We start from the raw sequence: 21,109 nt of genomic DNA on the forward strand, positions 1-21,109 counted from the left end.
AAGAGAAATTTATAATTGTTGTGTTCTTCAATCAATAAAAATCCAGTAGTATTTATTTTAACAAGAGCTGCTCAGAATTAGTGATTAATTTTTGTAACATACTTTCATTTTGACTGAGTATGGACGGCTTTTAAAATATTTTCTTTTAATACTTAAGCATGGATCCCACCGTGTCTTGTCACCAAAGCCTATTTTCTGGTGCATTTGGAAGACAGGGTAATGATAAATAATTTCTTCTCGCGGTCAAATATTTATTTTAGGTTAACCATTTAATTATGCTTTTTATTTTTCTTTTGGTATTAGTTATGAAGCTGCAAAGTTTGAGTTTGCATGAACGCATTAGGAACAGCTAAGATTTTTAAATACCAATATTGAAATTCGTCACTTATGATGGAATATAGCAGTTAAATTATTTTTATTAACTTACAACAATTTTTTGATTTGTTACTATGATCAGTCGTGTTGCTCTCAAAATAGTTTTGTATTCAGCAGAGACAGAGCTTAAATTTGTTATTTAGCTTTCAACTATTTAACATCCTGCCAGCCCAGCATGACATTATTTACTTATTGATTAACAAAGTCGTTATTGTTTAAAAATACCTCATTACCCTAATTATGTAATAGCGGGTCTGTACAATATTACAAGTGTAAGGTGTGGGTGATATGATGACTCCTTAACATTCCTGTATATGTTTGGCCCTCTTGTTTGGAAAATACCATTGAAGAACTTCTGAAGCAATGTAGTTGACCTCAGTAAGAGGAGATAAATTATGTGTGCATGAGCTGATTGCTTTTTTTTGGAGAATGCTTTCAATATATCACGACTATTACATGTGTAAACATGTAACTCTTTTGAGTCAAACAATTAAACTAAATTAACAAAACCAGGGATAAAGTAATAGCAGCCCCTTAAAGGGAAACTGCAAAAACAAAGACAAAATTCAAAGGAAACTTACCAACATTAAATTAAAATGTGATCAAAAGGGCCTAGTTGTCAAAATAGTGAGCATTATTTAATCAGCTTGTTAGACCTTTCAGTACAATTGCATTATGCTGTTACTTTAGTCAATATACACCAGTTCTATAATATTGGGGCATACAATCTTCACATTTGTTTAATGCCTGCATGATTTTCAGTTCAGATTTCTGTTTTTTTATAATTTCCAGGTTAAAAGAGCTACTTATGAAAGAGAAAGAAGCTAGAAGCCAATTACAAGCGTATGTTGCAGAGTTAAAAAAGAAAATAGGGATTCTTACGGAGGAGTTAAAAAAGTTAAAGAGTACTGAGGGGAATCAACGCAAGGTCCTGCAATCTCTTGAAGACACAATTTTGAAGACAGAGTCACAAAGACTGCAGCAGCAAGCTGTGGAGGTAATTGAATATATAATTGTGATTTGTAAATGCAGTTTATTACTATTACTCTAGAGTACCCGTATTAGAACCATCTGAAGCCTAAATGGTGTAGGCCATCACAAAACTACCCTTCATTTCAGAATCTGATGGATCGTCTATGGGATTAGTCATGTTGAGTTCAAAGATAGGCTGTTTTATTTGGCAATTTTGTCCACTCTTGACAAAAGAAGCATGAAAGAGCAAGATAGGCCCTGCAGCTGAGTTATCCAGAGAACTAACTACTGAGATTACAGATGAGTTACATTTTTGGAACTTTTTCTATTCCGAAGTGTCTGAAAGAACACTGGAATGTTCCTGGAGGTGTTTTGTTGGGTGCCTGGATTTGTCAAAGTGCGTTTCCGCGTCCTCACAGAGATGACAGAGGAGAAGGTGATCTGTGCACATAAAGACTACAACAGGTATGGTTGCCGCATTACCAGTGTCTCTGGGCCTGTGCACAACAGGGAGATGGAGCAGGGGTTATGGAGAGGGCAAGCTCTGTGCAATCCCCTTTGCCAAGTTGGAGCCAGGCTCCTCCAAGACTGCAGCAGGCCTGGTGGCCACAGTGCCATTACCTCTGTATCTGCAGCATGACAGGGAAATGGAATAGAGGCAATGGAGAGGGCATTCTCTGTGCGATGCCCTCTGCCAGGTAAGAGCCAGGCTCCTCCATGCCCCTTGACAGTGAAAGGCAGGTCAGCCAATGTACCCAGCATCTCAGGGTGCATGTCCATTCAGCATTCTCCTGTATGCCATCAAGGTCCTCATCTGAATCCTCTGCAGCAATACTTTTCTGCTAATTGGCTTTTCAGTGAGTTGGCAAAGGAATCATCCTTTCAACCTAGCCTGGTTGCAACCCACTCATACCCATTGAGTTACCACGTGCTGATACTCTGGGGAGAATTTTCTCCCCGTCGTGCGAGCTGGACGGGAATGGGCAAGGGCGAGTGCATTGCCGATCGCTGCTCGCGATCGGCTGCACGCCGCCATTTTACGTGGGTGGGCCAATTAAGGCCCGCCCAGCATGACGAGCACCCAGAAGCGCTCAGCGCTACCTGTGCGGGTGGGGGGAGGAGGGAGAGTTGGGGCCTGCGCTCTTTTGTGCATGTGTGCGAAAGAGTGCAGAAAGCTCCCTGAGGCACAGAGCTGCCTCGGGGAGATTAATTTGATTGTGAAAACTGAAAAAAAAAGATTTTTAAAAATTATTCGGACATGTCCCCTCATGTGACATGAGCTGGGACATGTCTATGAATTTTATTAAAAATTTTTATTAAAGTTATTAGCCCTTCATGAAACCTCATCCTACCTGTGGATGAGGTTTCATGAGAAATGCAAAGGCCGTCTGGGCTCTCCACCTGTCCGCCAACCTTAACGTTGGTCAGGCAGTCCAGACAATCAGCTCAATTAGTTGTTAAATGGCCTTAATAGGCCTTTGACAGTTCGGAGGGGGCACAGCCGACTCCAGTGCGCACCTGCCGAACTGAAGATTAGAATGACGTGCGGTGACGTTGGAACGCACGCCCGTCACCGTGTGTCATTTTACGTGTCGGCGAGTGGAGCCCGCCCCCGCACACCAACCAGAAGATTCAGTCCTCTATACTAGTCTTTAAGGTAAGTTCAATGCCAGTGTCTGAGTTTGTGGTTGCGAGTGTCAGATCAAGTGACAGGGCCCCTTCATTAGTGCCATGATAGTGTTCTCTTTCTATTGTTCTGCAGGCAGCCATTCTTAGGTTTCTGAAATCAGGAAATCAGAAGGAGAAGGTTGATGTGAGGGCAGAGGGTGGGATGCGAAGCAGGAGATCCATGGCATACCATCAGCATCTTGCTCATCATACCAAATAGCAGGATGAGGATGAATTGAGAGTTGAGAAGGGACAAAAGGCAGGAAGGTGCCAACATCCATCATGTTCTCAGTGCCGTTGGATATTACAGGCCCCATTGCAGCCAGCCCATGATGCAGAGGGCCCTCTCCATAGGGCTCAGGAGATGTAGGCATCTTCATCCCCTGCTGCTCTGTTCTGCTCTGCTCTCTTCTATTGTGTGTCATTTTGTCCGACGAGAGAGAGAGAGGGCAGAAAGTCATGTTCCTGCCTTGACTGAATAGCTGAAGATTTGTGGAGGAGATGGGTGTGAAACTGGAAATGTTGGTAGGTGTGTGAGAGTGACTTGGAGTATCTGGATGTTAATTGTGAGTCCTGAGTGTCAGGGAGTGCTGCTGGATGGATGATGAGGGTGTGGTGCATTGAGCAGAATGGGAGATTGGTGTTGTGGTCAGTAGAGGATATCATGTGAAAATGCATCCACTGATGTTGGTCATTAGACTGCTGGCCCTTGAGTCCAGATTCCAGATGTTGCCCTTGCTTGACCATCTGCTCTCACTGGGTGGAAATGGTAACAAAGTGATAATGTCAGTGGACTAATAATCCAGAAGCCCAGGCTAACCCTTTGTGGCACAGGTTCAGATCCTACCATGACTGCTGGTAGAATTTAAATTTATTGAATAAAATTTGGAACTGAAAGCTAGTCGCAGAAATGGTAACCATGAATCTATCGTTAAAAACCCATCTGTTTAATGAATGTCCTTTGAGGAAGGAAATTTGCTGTTCTTTTCTGGTCTGGCTGACATACGGAGCAGGAGCAGGAATAGGCCACTCGGACTCTCGAGCCTGCTCCGCCATTTGATAAGATCATGGCTGATCTGATTATAACCATGACCCCACATTCCTGCCTACCCCCGAATCTACCCTAGAATCTATCTAGCTGTGCCTTAAAAATATTCAAAGACTCTGCTTCCACTGCTTTTGAGGAAGAGAGTTCCAAAGACTCACGACCTTCTGAGAAAAAAAAATTCTCTTCATCTCTTAAATAAACAACCCTTATTTTTAAATGGTGACCCCTAGTTCTAGATTCTCCCACAAGAAGAAACATCCTCTCCACATCCATCCTGTCAAAACTTCTCAGGATCGTAAAGATTTCAATCAAGTCACCTCTTACTCTTCTAAACTCCAGTGGATACAACCCTAACCTGTCCAACCTTTCCTCATTTGACAACCCGCCCATTCCTGGTATTAGTCTAGTAAACTTTCTCTGAACTGTTTCTAATGTATTTACACCTTTCCCATGTGACTCCAGACTCTCAGCAATGTCTTAACTGCATGGCATACAAGGCACATTTTTTTTAAAAGGTTGAAGATATGTTGTTTAAGTTTCTGTTTTATACTAGTATGGGCAGAATTTTGCCCTTGGTGGGCCCCACTGGCTCGGCGGCGGTTGGACAGCCGACCCCCGCCACCGAAACAGGGCGCACTGCCATTTTGAGTGGGCAGGCCAATTAAGGCCCGCCCAGTGGCCTGCCTGACGGGAAGCGCTATGCGCTTCCTGTGTGGGTGGGGGGGGGGTGCGGGGGAGGGAGGTAATTCCCAGCTGTCAAAGTGTGCTCTTTCGTGCATGCGGGAGAGAGCGCACTGCTTCCTGAAACTAAGTGCTATCTCAGGGAGATTACTGACAGTCCAAAAAACTTTAAAAATAGAAACATTAAAAAATTATTAGCATGTCCCCCTCATGTGACAATGTCACACAAGTTGGGACATGTTAATAAATAACACTTAAAATGTATTAAAGTTTTTAAAAACGGACATGAAACCTCATCCTGCCAATGGATGAGGTTTCATGTATTATCAGAAGCCCACTGGGGTTCCTGGCCTGCCTGCCAGCCTTAAGGTTGGACGGGCAGGGTCTTTAATTATTTTAATTACTCTGTCAATGGCCTCAATTGGCCATTGACAGGTTGGCGGGCGGACAGCTGGTTTCGCTGTCCACCCGCCTTCCTAAAAATTTAAAGGGACCGGGATGACGTTGGGGATTCCTTCCAACATCATCCTGTGTCATTTTCCCATCAGCGAGTGGGCCCTGCCCCTAAATCGCCGACGGGAAAATTCAGGCCTTTGGGTGGGGTAATGAAAATACTAGCAAGCTTATGGGAACATTCCACTCATTATGACTTTGATTTATTGCAGCACTTTAATGAGTTTACCAATTTCTGTGTGCAGATGAAACGGATTCAAGAAGCAGAGCTAAAAGCTTCAGCAGCCCAAAGAGAAGGAGAGTTACTGCAGATTTCCCTCAGTCAGCAGAAAGAAAAAGTTCAGCAGCTGCAGGAGCTTCTTGCTTCCAGAGAGCAAGCACACAGGTGTGGGGAGTAATGACTTCAGGATTGATATTAATTTGCATAATTGAATAGAACTTCTGTTCTTCATTTGGTAATTGGCTATGTCTATGCTACTATGTGAAAGTTAGTAATTCTGAAGAGCAGCACTAACTTCAAACCAGGTTAAAAATTTGCACCTTAATTTATTTTTAAAAACCTTACATTCAATCTGTTGGCTTATATTATAAGAACAAAATGAGTTGGAAAAACTCAAAAGTCAGGCAGCATCTGTGAAATAAAACAGAGTTAACATTTCACGTCAATGACTTTTCATCGACCTGAATATTAACTTTGTTTCTCTCCACAGATGCTTCCTGACCTGTTGAATATTTCCAGCATTTTTTGTTCTTGGTTCAGATTCCCAGCATCCACAGTATTTTGCTTTTGCAACAACTTGTGTTACTGTGCAATGTTTCTAACTCTCAGTTAGGAGATTAACATTTTTTAAATTATGTGTTCATGGGATGTGCGTGCTACTGTCAAGGCCAGCATTAAATGTCCTTGAGAAGGTGGTGGTGAGCTGCTTTCTTGAACTGTCAGTATACCCACAGTGCTGTTAGGGAGTTCTAGGATTTTGATTCAGTGACAGTGAAGGATGACAGTATATCTCCAAGTCAGGCGCTGTGTGGCTTGAAGAGACGCTTACAGGTTATGGTGTTCCTATGCATCTGCTGCCCTTGTTCTTCTTGGTCATAGGTCACAGGTTTGGAAGGTGCTGCCAAAGGAGCCTTGGCTAGTTGCTGTAATGTATCTTAACTGGCAAAAACCAAATCATGGCATTTTGATTTGTGTGATTTTATTTTGAATGTATACTTGTCCTACATGCAGGTTTGATTTGCCTAAATACAGTTATAAGCCTTTTCTTAGTTTTTATTTTAGACTGGATTTTGTTTAGTGTTCATTAAAGTGAAGCACTTTATATTTAAGCTAGAAATATTGACAGTTTTGCCATCTTGGGCAGCATACTCAACTATAGGATAAGCTTTCTTCTGTTCATTATTTGTAGCAAATTTTCTAAACTGACTGTCACATCCTCTACCCAGACATGCTTCATCTTGATGAACATATTTCATACAAAAATATGACTCTGATCACTGTAAAGAGTGAACAAGGAAAATCATGAGAGTTAAATTGGATAGCACCCCAAAACAGGCACAGGATCGTTGGATTTAAGATGGGCAGGACGCTATTTTTGCGTTGCCTGCTCATTTACATGATTTCTGCATGCAGTCAGCGCTAAATGCACAATTGATTGACTGCACGCATCATCTAGGGGCCCAGAATCGACACTCACTGGCTTGTACATTTTAAAGAGGAAGCACATTGTGCCTGGAGCAGGTGCAGGGAGTCCTATATTCATAGAGGGGCGCAGAATAATACCTAATGTCACATAACATGCAGATTCCACCACTCATCTGTCCTCTAAGATACGCGCAGTGTCAATACCTAAGTTGGTAGCTGTGCGTGTGACATAGTTGCCAGTGTTATGTCTTCATTATCTGTTCTTGTTATTCCTCCACTACAAGGCACAAGGGTATGGTTATGGTGAGGGGAGAGGTGGGACAATGTGGTAGGAGGAGGTAAGAAGTAAATATTCTGCAGGTTGTAAGACCAAAGAGATCCGTGGGTGAGGAGGAAATAGGGTGTGAAGAGGAGGATCAGGTACAAGGATGCGGTCAACTTCAAAGGTTTCGGCTCCACATTGGCCACAGCCTCAACAATGGTAATTCTGATAAAGGTCAGCACCATCTCCTCCATGGGGGTTAGAGCATGTTGGTACAACTCTGGTTTGCTTCTGCTGTGTTTATTTGCCCTGCAAGAGGGAGGTAGGTGGGTCAATCAGTGTCATGCAATGTGTTTAGATGATGTGGCTGCCGTGACTGAATAGTTGGAGTGTGTGAAAACTGAGATTTGTGTGTGAGACCAGCAACAGTGTTAAGCATGTGAGGGTGAGGTGGACATATGGCATGTTAGGTATGAGTGTTGACTGACAGAGATCGGTGATGTGTGACTGATGGGAGTTGTAGTGATTTGAGCAGTGGCTGAGGCCACTGGTGCTGCTAGTAGAATGTGGCATTTTAAGATGCATTTACTAGCCTTGGCTACTTTTTGTGACATTGAATCCAGGTGTTCCAGCTAGACTACTGGCGTTGACCTCCGCAGCTATCTGTACCCACTTATTTTCACCATGTTTGGAAGACCAGGTGGCAAGGAAAATGCAAGTCCCAGCTTGCTGGAGGGCAAGGTTGCATATAAGTTATGCTGTGGAAGATTCAGATGAGCACTTTGATGGGGCAGCTTTCAGAAGACCACTTGATTGATGTACACAACAAAATCCTTGGTGCAAAAGCAAAATACTGCAGATACTCGAAATCTGAAATAGAAACAGAAAATGTTGGAAGTACTCAGCAGGTCAGCTTATGTGGAAAGAGAAACAGAGTTAAGGCTTCAGGTCATGACCTTTCATCAAAACAATGCTTGGTACATTGGGAAGCCTGCCAGAAAACCTGCGTTCAAAGCTAAGGAACATGGAGGAGGCATTGGCTTTGCACAAAGGTTGGAGCTCATCCTTTCAAGCATGGAAATGGTGGCCAAACTTCATCAGCAAATTTGTGGACACAACTACATTGCAGCTGCTGTTGGCCAATACCTTAACTTCCATGGCAAACCAGACAGTTTCCTCCAAATGTCTGAGTGCTGCAGTGAAAGCTCAGAATGCTATCAGGCAAGGTCAGCATGCTATCATGCATGCTCAGATTGCTGTCATTATGGTTGTGGATAGCCTTGTTCAAATTGGCATCTCAGGTGTCAGACTAGTCCAACAGATTACTAGGATTGCTGAGGTGTAATCCCAGCAGTGGCAGTAGCTCCAAGGACCACAAATCTGCTGTACTCTATCTGGAAGACAGCATTTGTCCTTCCACCACTGCAATTTTAGCAATGTCCTGGATGCTCCTGAGAGCCAGCCAAGGCTGCTACGGCCTATGTCAAGATAATGCAGTCGCAGGTAAGCCTTCTCGTTGCTCAGTGTCGCCATTTGTAGCCTCCTTCACTTAAGATCAGCCTTGAATGTACTGAATGGCAGTTTTGAGAGCCCAAACTGTCCACTTCTAACCCAATTTCTTAAGTCAATCAACGGCCTTTCAGCAGTCATACTACAGCACTTGGGTAGCACTGCGTAGGAGCACTTGGACAGACAGAACACACTGAGGTACAGGAACTAAGGGAATGCATAAGGCTGACTCCTGTGTATAATATATCATTATTTCATTTAGAAATTTTGTTTAAAATTTTATTTTGTGGTGGCTTTTATTTTTGCATGGTAGCCAAGTGGACACTGTGATAGTGACAATGGGTAGGCAAGATGTGGAATTGTTGGTGAGCGAGGAATGAGGTTACAGTTACTGGTATCAAACTTGAGTGAATTCTTCACAGACAGCCTGGGCAGAAAGGAGCTATCTAGGATACCTCCTCTCTTCCTTTTTCTCCTTCTCTTGTTCTTCACCTGCTCTCTGTCTTGCTGGTCGCAAAGGCCATTCCTGCATGATGGCAAGATTGTGCAGTGAATCTTGACAACCTCTCTGCCAAGTACTGTAGGGCTGCTCCACACTGGTTCAGACAGTGGAAGTGTTGCTTCAGCACTGTCACATTTCCCGTGGCAATATAGCTTTTAATAGTTTTGTGGTGTGAAGGTTACAATCCAAGCTAATCCTTGTGTGCACTCCACCTGCTTCTTCCTGGCAAGATGAAATGAAATGAATTTCATTTTCTTTGACTGGAGAGCCCAATGACCTCCTATACACGAGCTGGTGGCCAATTGCAAGATGTTGCTAATATCTCCAGCATGTAAGTATTTAAGCACATGAAAGCTCATCACCATAGCTATAGCCACAGGCAATGCAGTTCTTGCACATTTCTAATATTGCAGCCTTGGCTGCAGCAGTGGGCAGATTTCCATGATGGCGTCCTTAGTGAAGCGCAAATGTTTCACATATTGTTCCTCATTGAGGTTCAGATCGGAGAATTGTCCCTGACCACCCAGAGCAGAAAGACCTTCTGCTGAGGATCACCCCCAGCTTCTGCCTCCCTCTTTTAACAGTTTGCCCTGCTCTGTATCGCCTTCTGTTCATTCTCCCCAACATGTCCTAATCCAAGAAGAAGACCTACTATTGCTTAAATTGGTGCCCTTTGGTTCTCAACCCACCCACCAATGGGAATAGTTTCTCTCTATCTAGTCTGGCCACACCCTTCATGATTTTAAATACAACTATTAATTCTCCTCTCAACCATCTCTCCTCCAAGGAAAACAATCCCAACTTCACCAATCCATCCATGTAACTAAGTTTCTCATCCCCAGGACCATTCTCGTAAATCTTCTCTGTACGGTCTCCAGTGCTTCCACAGCCTTCCTAAAGTGTGGTGCCCAAAATCAGACACAATACTCCAATTGAGGCTGAACCAATGTTTTATAAAAGTTCACTGTAACTTCTGAACAAGGGTCATACAGTCTCAAAACGTTAACTCTGTTTCGCTCTCCGCAGACGCTGCCAGACCTGCTGAGTTTTTCCATCTTTTCTGTTTTTACTTCAGATTTCCAGCATACACAGTATTGTGCTTTTATCACTGTAACTTCGCTTTTTATACTCTAAGCCTCTATTTATAAAGCCCAGGATCCCATATACCTTATTAGCTACTCTTTCACGTGCCCTGATTTATGCACGTACCACCAGATCTCTCTGCTCTTGCACCTCCTTTAGAATTGTACCCTTTATTTTACCTTTTCTCATTTTTTTCTATCAAAATGTGTAACTTCACACCTCCGCATTGAATTTCATCTGCCACGTGTCTGCCCATTCAACCAGCTTATGCCCTCTTGAATTCTATCACTATCTTCTTCACAATTCAGTTTTTCTGTCATAATATAATATGGCGTTGCATCACATGATCCAGTGACCTTGTTATTAAAACAGCTTATGTATTCGATAACAGATTCTAAATGAAAACATTATTTTTATTTACTACCAAAGGGAAAGATGACTGGAGCTATAGAGAATTTAATATCCTGAATCTTCTATATAGTTCCCATGAGAATGATGTGTCTATTTTGTCTAAGTACCTTTAAACTCAGCATTGTTTTCTTAGGATACTTAAATCCTAGCAATTATGTCTAGCTACTGAACAAATAACAGACTGTAACGAGAATTTGGCTTTAAATTAATCAAAATACCTGCTGTTTACAAGTGAGGTTTTAATTTTGTACTCTCCTAGACCTTGCATTTATCTAAGTATATTTGTGCTAATTTTGAGAAGAAAGAAGTATAGGATGATGAATGTGTCTTTTTAATATTAAGAGTTATAATTTAAATACTTGGCATTTATTTTTAGTCAGCCTTGTGGCAATCAAAAACTACAAAATACATCCAAGTGGCTAAGCAATAGTAGAAGTGGCTGTTCAGTCTTCCCAGTATACTTTCATTATAATACTGTTAGAGGCTTAGCTGAGAGAATTGCCAAATCTATCATTGAGTTGATCAGACTTTAATATTTTGGGTTCTTTAATTCAGCTTGCTTCTATCAGAATAATATTGATGCAATTTATGTTGTATCACGTATATTTTGGAATTTCATTCAGCTTCTCTAATCAATTGCAGCAGTTTCTCATTTGGGAAGGCATGACTTAAATGGGACACTGAATATTTATGGACAAGCAGTTGATTAGATTTAGCTGTTTGTTTTAGTTACGAAGTTATGAGAACGAAGACTCTAACAGTAAGTAGCAGTTGCTTCTTAACTAACTTAGTTACTTTTAGTCATCATTTATCAATCTGACCTATAAATAAAAGTTATTATTTAGGACTTTTACGTTAAAATGAAAGTTATTTAAGGACTAGTCACGGAAGTATTTTTTTCCTTTAATGGAGTGTATCAAAGCAAAAAGGAATATTTTTGTATACTCATTACTTTTGTATTTACATTTTGATTCATTTTTGTCAATTACTATATTTCCAATTAATCTACGTAGAGGGAAACCATTTCTTAACCTTCTATTGTGTGAGCTTCAGGGATGTTTTGGCTAATTAAGCTTGCAGTTACTTCCTGACCTACTCCATTATAGAGAGTGTGTCAGAAAAGACAGGATTTTCATTGTAGAGGCAAGAGTACAGGATGCAGTTTTTTCTAATTCGTTCAGGGGACATGGGCATTGCTGGTTAGGCCAGCATTTATTGCCCATCCCTAATTGCCCTTGTTCAGAAGCATTTAAAGGTCAAGCACATTGCTGTGGGTCTGAAGTCATATGTAGGCCAAATCAGGTAAGGACAGCAGATTTCTTTCCCTAAAGGACATTAGTGAACCAGATGGGCTTTTACAACAATCAGCAATGGCTTCATGGTCATCATTAGTCTTTTAATTTCAGATTTTTATTGAACTCAAATGTCACCACCTGCCATGGTAGGATTTGAACCATGGGTCCCCAGAGCATTATTCTAGGTCTTTGGAATACCAGTCCAGTGACAATACCACTATGCCACCCCCTCCCCTTATGCCAGCTAACCCAGGAAAGAGTTTGGAGGCAGCCTGGACTCTCAGCCAAGAATGCATGAGGCTTGGCTGAAACCCCAGAAATCCATTAGATTTCTGAAACAGTTGAGCCCCAGAGCAAACATTGCTTGATTGACAGCTCTGGCTCTCTAATCTTTTCGGTCAATTTCACAATGTTTATTTGCACAAGATAGAGGTTTCAACAATGGATACTTTAAAGGGTCTGAATGGTTGACACTTCTAAGGCCTGTAGTAAAAATAGTTTTTTTTTAAGAAAGTGGAAATTTATCAATGACAGTTTTTAAACTTTTTTTTATACTTCCTACTGTCACAATAGGATTAATTGGTTTTATACAGTATATAGTGGGTAAATGGGCATGGAAGTTGGCTTGGAATGTGGGGTATGAAGGGCCATAGGGGTTAGATGGGGGGGATAACTTGGCATGAGGGCATGAAGGGCTAAAGAGGGTAGGTGGGGGATATACCTAGGCATGAGGAGCCATGGGGGTTCATGCCTTGGCATTGGGGGGCATGAGGGGCCATAGAGGTAGCTGGGAAGGCATATCTTGAATAGGCAGCATGAGAAGGACACTTAACTTTCAAAAGTTTCCCTCATGTAGACTATGGTTCATGACAGTTATGATCTGCCGTGAACCACGACTCTGAAAAGCTGGCCCGACTCCGTGAAAATTCCTGAAGACGAGGGCTTGCCTGTCCCCACAATGGAGCCGGCCAGGTCGGGAGTGCACGGTGCAGACCTGCAACCCGAGCCAGCTCGCACCCTTAAAAGGCACTCCTGATAATTGGAAAACTCGGGAATGGGGTCAGGAATCCCAGAATTGGACCCTGGCCGTCATTTTCACTCTCCACGGAGTCTCCCCAACTCCATGAAAATGCAGCCCTCTGTGTCAAATCTGTTTGACAATCTTCATGTAAAACAGCTTTGGATGTTTTACTGTATTAAGGGGATGCATAAATGAAAATTGTTTTTGTTGAGGCTTCAGGCATTCCCGGAATTCTGCGGAAAGTGTGGGAGAAGGCTAGTTTGAAGGCTAGCCCCAAAGTAAACAAACCAATCAATCTAAATCAGCAGGTATCATTGCTTATTTTGTGACTGTGTGAAGTTTCACTGAACTGACCTACAGCATAATCTCTCTCCTTCAGAAATGAAGTGCCTTTTTACTTCCATCTGGTTCTGCAACTTTGAAATCGTCTCCATAAAATTTAAATTCTCTTGAACTTCTCAAATATTTTGCTCCAATGCTTTCAGAATCTTTCCCTCTTGTTTCCTGAGACCTCTGATTAAACACTGATCTTTCTCAGTTAGTATCTGGTAACTCTTGAGTGACAGGTGATCCGAACAATCCGATTCCCCGGGAGCACCTTAAGGGAAATATGCCTCCATCGTCCTGAATAGCAGGAGCCCTGGTCAGTACACTTTGCATGGAGTGCCTCAATGTGCCAGAAAATAGACAATCAAAGCCACTGGAAGACATGGTTTGGGGAGACTGTTTCAGTTAATAAGAGGCTTGCATTTTGAATTCGATCATTTATTTTGAATCATTACCTGAGTAACTTTAGCCTAAAGATATAAGACATAGGAGCAGAAATCAGGCCATTTGGCCCATCGAGTCTGCTCTACCATTCAATCATGGCTGATAAGTTTCTCAACCCCATTCTCCCACCTTCTCCCTGTAACCTTTGATCCCCTTACCAATCAAGAACCTATCTGTCCCGGTCTTAAATACATTCAATGACCTGGCCTCCACAGCCTACTGTGGCAATGAATTCCACAGATTCACCACTCTCTGGCTAAAGAAGTTTCTCCTCATCTCTGTTCTAAAAGGTCTTCCCTTTACTCTGAGGCTGTGCCCTCGAGTCCTAGTCTTTCCTACTAATGGAAACATCTTCCCCATGTCCACTCTTTCCAGGCCTTTCAGTATTCTGTAAATTTCAATCAGATCCCCCATCATCCTTCTAAACTCCATCGAGTATAGACCCAGAGTCCTCAAACGTTCCTCATATGTTAAGCCTTGGTCCATCAGGTTTTGCCAGATTTGCACTCGGCCCTGGACTCCATGGCCACATGCACTGGTGGACACTATCAGTGTCTAGACAAGAGGGTGGCAAGACCACCTTGATGTCCCTCCAGGTACCCCTTCTCCTCATGGAATCGGGGAGAGGCCCATGGGCACCCACAGGGAGGATGAGTGTCAGCCAGGCACCCCAGGGTCTCCACTCAGTACACTCAAAGGATGTCCTGCTGCTCTGAATCCCGTCTGTCTGTGACCCCATCCATTTCATCTGCTTAGGCCTAGGAGGTTGCATCTGCCCCCTGAACAGGAGACCCTTACCAGGCCAGGGCATTCCAGGCCTTGGCCCACCAGAGGACATTCGCCAGGATCATAGGAACATAAGAACAGGAGTAGGGCGTTCAGTACATGGCTGGTCATCCACTTCAGTGCCTTTTTTCTCCACACCGTCCCCATATTCCTTCATCTCATTGGTATTTAGAAATCTGTCAATTCTACTTTCATCATACTCAATGACTGAGTTTTCATATCCCTCTGGAGTAGAGAATTCCAAAAATTTGCAGCCTTCTGAGTAAAAAAAAATCTCCTTATCTCAGTCCTAAGTGGCTCCCCCTTTATTTTGAAATTGTGTCCCCTGGTTCTAGACTCCCCAAGCAGGGGAACATCTTACCTGCGTCTATCCTGTCTATCCCCTTAAGCATTTTATAGGTTTCAATGAGATCACCTCTCATTCTTCAAAACTCTAAAGAATACAGGCACAGTTTCCCCAATCTCTCTTCACAGGACTGTCCCACCATTCTGCGAACAAGTCTGGTGAATCTGCGTTGCACTCCCTCTGTGGCAATAATATCCTTCCTAAGGTAAAGGGACACAGTACTCCAGGTGTAACCAAGTTCTGCCTTTCCTTTCGAGGTATCGATTATCCTTAAATAATCAGTCTAACCAAGGTTCGAAACAATTCTTCGCTTCTCCTGTACTCAAATCTTCTTGCAGTAAAGGCTAAAATACTATTAGCCTTCCTAATTGCTTGCTGCACCTGCATGTTAGCTTTCAGGGACTTATTAACGAGGACACCTAGTCCCTTTTATACATCTACACTTCCTAATCTCTCACCATTTAAGAAATACTCTGCACATCTGTTCCTCCTACCAAACTAGATAACCCCACTTTTTTCCACAATATATTCCATCTGCCATGTTCTTGCCCACTCACTGGCTAGAATTTTTCCATCGGCGAGTTGGGGGCAAAGCCCGCTCGCCAATGCGGGATGACGCCAGGGGGAACCCCTGACATCATCCCGCCCCATTTAAATATTCAGGAAGGCGGGCGAACAGCAAAATCAGCTGTCCGCCCGCCGACCTGTCAATGGCCAACTGAGGCCATTGAGAGGATAATTAACCCAATTAAAGGCCCTGCCAGTCCAACCTTAAGGCTGGCAGGCAGGCCAGGAGCCCCAGGGGCTTCTGAAAAAACATGAAACTTCATCCACTGGTGGGATGAGGTTTCATGTCCATTTTAAAAATCTTTAATAAACTTTGTCATATTTATTAACATGTCCCATCTTGTGTGACATTGTCACATGAGAGAGACATGTTAATAATTTTTTTATTTTTCCATTTCTGAGTTTTTTTAAACTGTCACTAATCTCCCTGAGACAGCACTTAGTCGCAGGGTGCGAAAAAGCACACTTTGACAGTTGGGGAATCCCCCCCCACCCCCCCCCCACCAAAAGCACAGGAAGTGCATAGCACTTCCCGTCGGGCAGCCCGCTGGGCGGGCCTTAATTGGCCCGCCCACACAAAATGGTGGCAGGACCCGTTTTGGCGGCGGAGTTCAGCTGCCTGCCCGCCACCAAGCCGGTGGGGCCCACCCATCGAGGGCCAAATTCTGCCCACTAAGTCTGTCTAAATCTTTGTGAAGCCACTTTGCATCTTCCTCACAACACACATGCCAACCTAGTTTTGTGTCACCTGCAAACTTGGAAATATTACATTTGGATTCGCTTGTCATATATATGTGTTAATACCAGCAGCAGTAGCTCTTTTGAGTACAAGCCCGTTTCCATCTGTTTCAGATGAAGTTACATTGTTTCATAGTTTGCCATTGTGAGATTTGAACTCTTGATCTTGGGGTTTCAAACCCAGTACCATAACCACTTGGCTATTTAGGCCAAGCCCCAATATTACATTTGGTCTCCACATCCAAATCACTGGTATATATTGTGAACAGCTGAGGCTCAAGTACCGATCCTTGTGGTACCCCACTAGTTACAGTCTGCCAATGCAAGAATGAGCCATTTATCCCTACTCTTGGTTTTCTGCCTGTTAGCTAATCCTTAATCCATGCCAGTATATTACCTCCTATCCCATATGCTTTAATTTTGCTAACCAATCCCCTGTGGAAGACTTTATCAAAAGCCTTCTGAAAATCCCAGTATACTAGGACCCCTTCATCAATTCTATTAGTTACATCCTCAAAAAACTCCCAACAGATTCATCAAAAGCAATTTCCCATTCATAAACTCACATTGACTATGCCCAATCAAATCATTATTACCAAGTGTCCATTTAACACATCCTTTATAATAGATTCTAATATTTTCCCGACTATGATGTAAGGCTAACAGGTCTGTAGTTTCCCGTTTTCTTTCTCTCTCCCTTCTTAAATAGTGGGGTGACATTTGATACCTACCAATCTGCAGGAACCATTCCAGAGTCTATAGAATTTTGGAAGATGATCACCAATGCATCCACTATTTCCAAAGCTACCTCTTTCAACACTGGGATGTAGAAAATCACGTTCCAGTGACTTACCAACCTTCAGTCCCATTAATTTCTTAAACATGACCTTCTTACTAATACTAATTTTCTTCAATTCCTCATTCTCCCCAGTCCCTTTGAACTATAATTCCTGGGGAGTTCTTGTCTTTTCTCTAGTAAAGACAGACTCAAAGTAATCATTTATCTTCTCTGCCATTTTTCTATTCCCCATTATAAATTCTCCTGACACTGCTGTAATGAACCAACATTTGTCTTAGCCAAATGTTTCCTTTTTACATACCTATAGAAGCTTTAACACTCCATTTTTATGTTTTTGCTGGTTTACATTCATATTCTACTCTCCCTTTCTTTATCAGTTTCTTGGTCCTCCTCTGCTGGATTCTAAAATCCTCAGGTTTACTAGTATTTCTGGCAACTTTATAGGCCTTTTCTTATAATCTTATACTGTCCTTAACTTCAATTATTAGTCATGGTTGACTGACTTCTTTCTGGGTTTTTGTCCCTTGAAGGATTGTAGAGTTTCTGTAATCTATATAATTAATCTCTAAAGACTATCCATTGCTTATGTACTGTCATACCTCGTAATGTATTTTCCCAATCCACCTCAACCGTTTTGCCTCTCATACCTTCATAATTTCCTTTGTTTAAATTTAACACCCTAGTTTCAGATTGAACTACCTCACTTTCAAATATAATGGGCAGAATTTTCTGCCTTCCAGGCGGGTGGGCTCGACCCAATCTCCGTCGGGCGGGGAGACGATCCCCGCCGGAGAAGCGGGCCCTACTGCCATTTTACATGGGCGGGCTAATTAAGGCGCGCCCAGCATGACGTCTGGCAGGAAGCGCTGTGAGATTGCTAACAGTTCTAAAAACATTAAAAATAGGGAAAAAAAAATCCTTAACATGTCTCCCTCATGTGACAATCCTGCTGGTAGATGAGGTTTCATGTTTTTTCTATTCCCTGCCGGGGCTCCTGGCCTGCCCGGCAACCTTAAGGTTGGACAGGCAGGTCCTTTAATTGTTTTAATGATCCTGTCAATGGCCTCAATTAGCCATTGACAGGCCGGTGGGCCCACAGCTGATGTTGCTGTGGGCCCGCCTTCCTGAAAATTTAATTGAGGCGGGATAACGTCGGAGCTTCCCACCGACTTCGTCCCGCACCATTTTGCGTGTCGACGAGCGGGCCCCACCCCCTGCTCGCTGACGGCAAAATTCAGCCCAATGTAAAATTCCATCATATTATGGTCACTCATCCCTAAAGGCTCTTTTACAGCCAGATTATTTAGCCCCTTCTCGTTACATAATACTAGATCTAAAATAGCCTGTCCTCTAGTAGGTTCCTCAGCATACTGGTCCAGAAAACCATCCCTAACACACTCCAGAAACTTGTCCTCCACAACATTACTGCTGATTAGGTTTACCCAGCCTATATGCAGATTGAAGTCACCCATGATTATTGTATTACCTATACTACATGCTTCTCTAATCTCCTGATTAATACCATACCCCATACTACCACTACTGTTTGGTGGCCTATAAACAACTCCTATCAATGTTTGCTGCCCCTTGCTGTTTACTAGCTCCACCCAAATAGATTCCACATCTTGTTCTTCCAACCTGAGATCCTCCCTTACTTATGTACTGATCCCATCCCTTATTATCAGCGTGACACCACCTCCTTTTTCTTTTTTGCCTTTCCTTCCTAAATATTGATTATCCTTGAATAATCAGTTCCCAGTCTTGGTCACCCTGCAGCCATGTTGGCAGTTAGATCATACCCATTTACCTCTATTTATGCCTTTAAATTACCTACCTTGTTGCGAATGCTGCATGTATTCAGGTAGAATGCCCTTAGCTTTGTCTTTTTCACATTATTCCACATCCTAAGCTTAGTTAATGCTCACCTTCATTTCAACTGCCTTCTAATTTCAATTGCCACTTTTTTCTACTTCCTTTCAATTTGAGCTACCCCTCAGGTTCCCATCCCCCTGGTAATTTGGTTTAAACCCTCCCCAATGGCACTAGCAAATCTCCCTGTGAGGATATTAATCCTGGTCCTGTTAAGGTGTAACCTGCACATCTTGTGATGTTAAGCCATAGGCTCCTAACATTTCCCTGTAACAGCGCTGAAAAAGGCATTGGTTTCAATGGCTGCCTTCTCAAGGAGGTCTTCCTCCTTTCTGTTAACTTGGACTCCAGTTTACTGTTGTGACTGCCACCGCAACCCCCCCACCCCCCAAACATTATTATGGTTTCCCCAAATACAGGCTGCGTATGGCTCCAATAACCATTACCATACCATCTGTAGCCCAGTACAGACATAGACAAGCTCTTGGACAGCAACTGTGAAAACACCCTGCGCACCAAGCTGTGCATTATTCCAATTGAGCACAAAGCTCTTGCCTCTCCCTGGATTGTGAGTACACCGCGCTCACCATGAATAGCCCTGCTGCATGGCCAGCTGCACCCCATGGCTTTCTGAACTCTCTAACTCTTGACTGTGAGGTCCGCAGACCTCCAGGACTGTTTCTACTCTCTAACTGATGACTGTGAGCCCAAGGAGTGCCTCTACTCTCTGACTCTGACCTGCTAGCCTCGAACCAAGGACTTTAACTTTCAGTGAGTTCCCCATTGCCCTCATGACTGAAGACATCACAGTCTCCCTTCCTAACCACCCCCCACTTGTGAGTCTCCGTGCAACCCATCCCCCTTGTACCACATTAACACCCTCACTTTCCCAATCTAGAGCCTGGGTTCATCCTCTCCCATTCCTCCACGTGGTGTGCAATTCACCGCCTTGTTTGTGAGCATTTCAGTTTCCCTTGTCAGGCACCAGCTTCTTACCCCGCTTTCTCCCCTCTGCCTGCCATCGTTCCCTCTCCTCCAAACCCTTGCAAAGCCTTTCTGCCCCTTCGCCTTCCATCGTTCCCCCTCCCCACTGTGGACAGTGAATAAATCAGAGGGAATGTGTCTTTGCCTATAGAAGATTACTGTCTTTGTTAATGAGGAAAGTGCTGGTTTCCATGCAGCAGATTTTTGGGACAGCGCTTGCACAAGAACCAAAGCTCAACAATTGGAGGGATGGGGTTGTGGTGACACAAGGGCTGGAATTTTGCTGAGATGGCAGAAGCACCACCACTGAGGTCAAAAGTCGGGGTTGGGCAAGGTCTATAAGACCATAAGACATAGGAGCTGAAATTAGGCCATTCGGCCCATCGATTCTGCTCTGCCATTCAATCATGGCTGATAAGTTTCTCAACCCCATTCTCCTGCCTTTTCCCCGTAATCTTTGATCCCCTTACCAATCAAGAACCTATCTATCTCGGTCTTAAATACATTCAATGACCTGGCCTCCACAGCCTTCTGTGGCAATGAATTCCATAGATTCACCACTCTCTGGCTAAAGAAGTTTCTCCTCATCTCTGTTCTAAAAGGTCTTCTCTTTTTCTGAGGTTGTGCCCTCGGGTCCTAGTCTCTCCTACTAATGAAAACATCTTCCCCACGTCCACTCTATCCAGGCCTTTCAGTATTCTATAAGATTCAATCAGATCCCCCCAATCCTTCTAAACTCCATCGAGTATAGTCCTCAAACGTTCCTCATATGTTAAGCCTTTCATTCCTGGGATCGTTCTCGTGAACCTCCTCTGGACCCTCTCCAGGGCCAGCACATCCTTCCTGAGATACGGGGCCCAAAATTGCTCACAATATTCTAAATGTGGTCTGATCAGAGCCTTATAAAGCCTCAGCAGCACTTCCCTGCTTTTATATTCTAGTCCTTTCGAAATAAATGCCAACATTGCATTTGCCTTACTAACTATGGCATCAACCTACAAGTTAACCTTAAGAGAATCCTGGACTAGGACTCCCAAGTCCCTTTGCACTCCAGATTTCTGAATTCTCTATGCCTCTATTCTTCCTACCAAAGTGCATGATCTCACACTTCCCCACGTTATGTTCCATCTGCCACTTCTTTGCCCATTCTCCTAACCTGTCCAAATCCTTCTGCAGCCTCCCTGCCTCCTCAATACTACCTGTTCCTCCACCTATCTTTGTATCATCTGCAAACTTAACCAGAATGCCCTCAGTTCCTTCATCTAGATCATTAATGTATAAAGTGAAAAGTTGTGGTCCCAACACTGACCCCTGCGGAACTCCA

At 43.3% G+C, this 21,109-nt stretch overlaps 1 protein-coding gene across 7 annotated transcripts in view; it reads left to right on the top strand.

Moving 5' to 3' along the window:
- lrrcc1 (leucine rich repeat and coiled-coil centrosomal protein 1) overlaps nt 1-21,109 on the top strand; it is a 231,029-nt gene that overhangs the window by 119,424 nt on the left and 90,496 nt on the right. For all 7 annotated transcript variants that reach the window (XR_005943299.1, XM_041189511.1, XM_041189512.1 and 4 more), the window contains 2 exons: nt 1,168-1,372; nt 5,443-5,582. Coding sequence is in view for 6 of the 7 variants with exons in the window: in XM_041189511.1 (XP_041045445.1) it covers nt 1,168-1,372; nt 5,443-5,582 (345 nt within the window). In the remaining variant the exon portion in view is untranslated. The remainder of the gene's footprint in view (nt 1-1,167; nt 1,373-5,442; nt 5,583-21,109) is intronic.

Source organism: Carcharodon carcharias, chromosome 6 (assembly GCF_017639515.1).
Source record: "Carcharodon carcharias isolate sCarCar2 chromosome 6, sCarCar2.pri, whole genome shotgun sequence".
NCBI lineage: Eukaryota > Metazoa > Chordata > Chondrichthyes > Lamniformes > Lamnidae > Carcharodon > Carcharodon carcharias.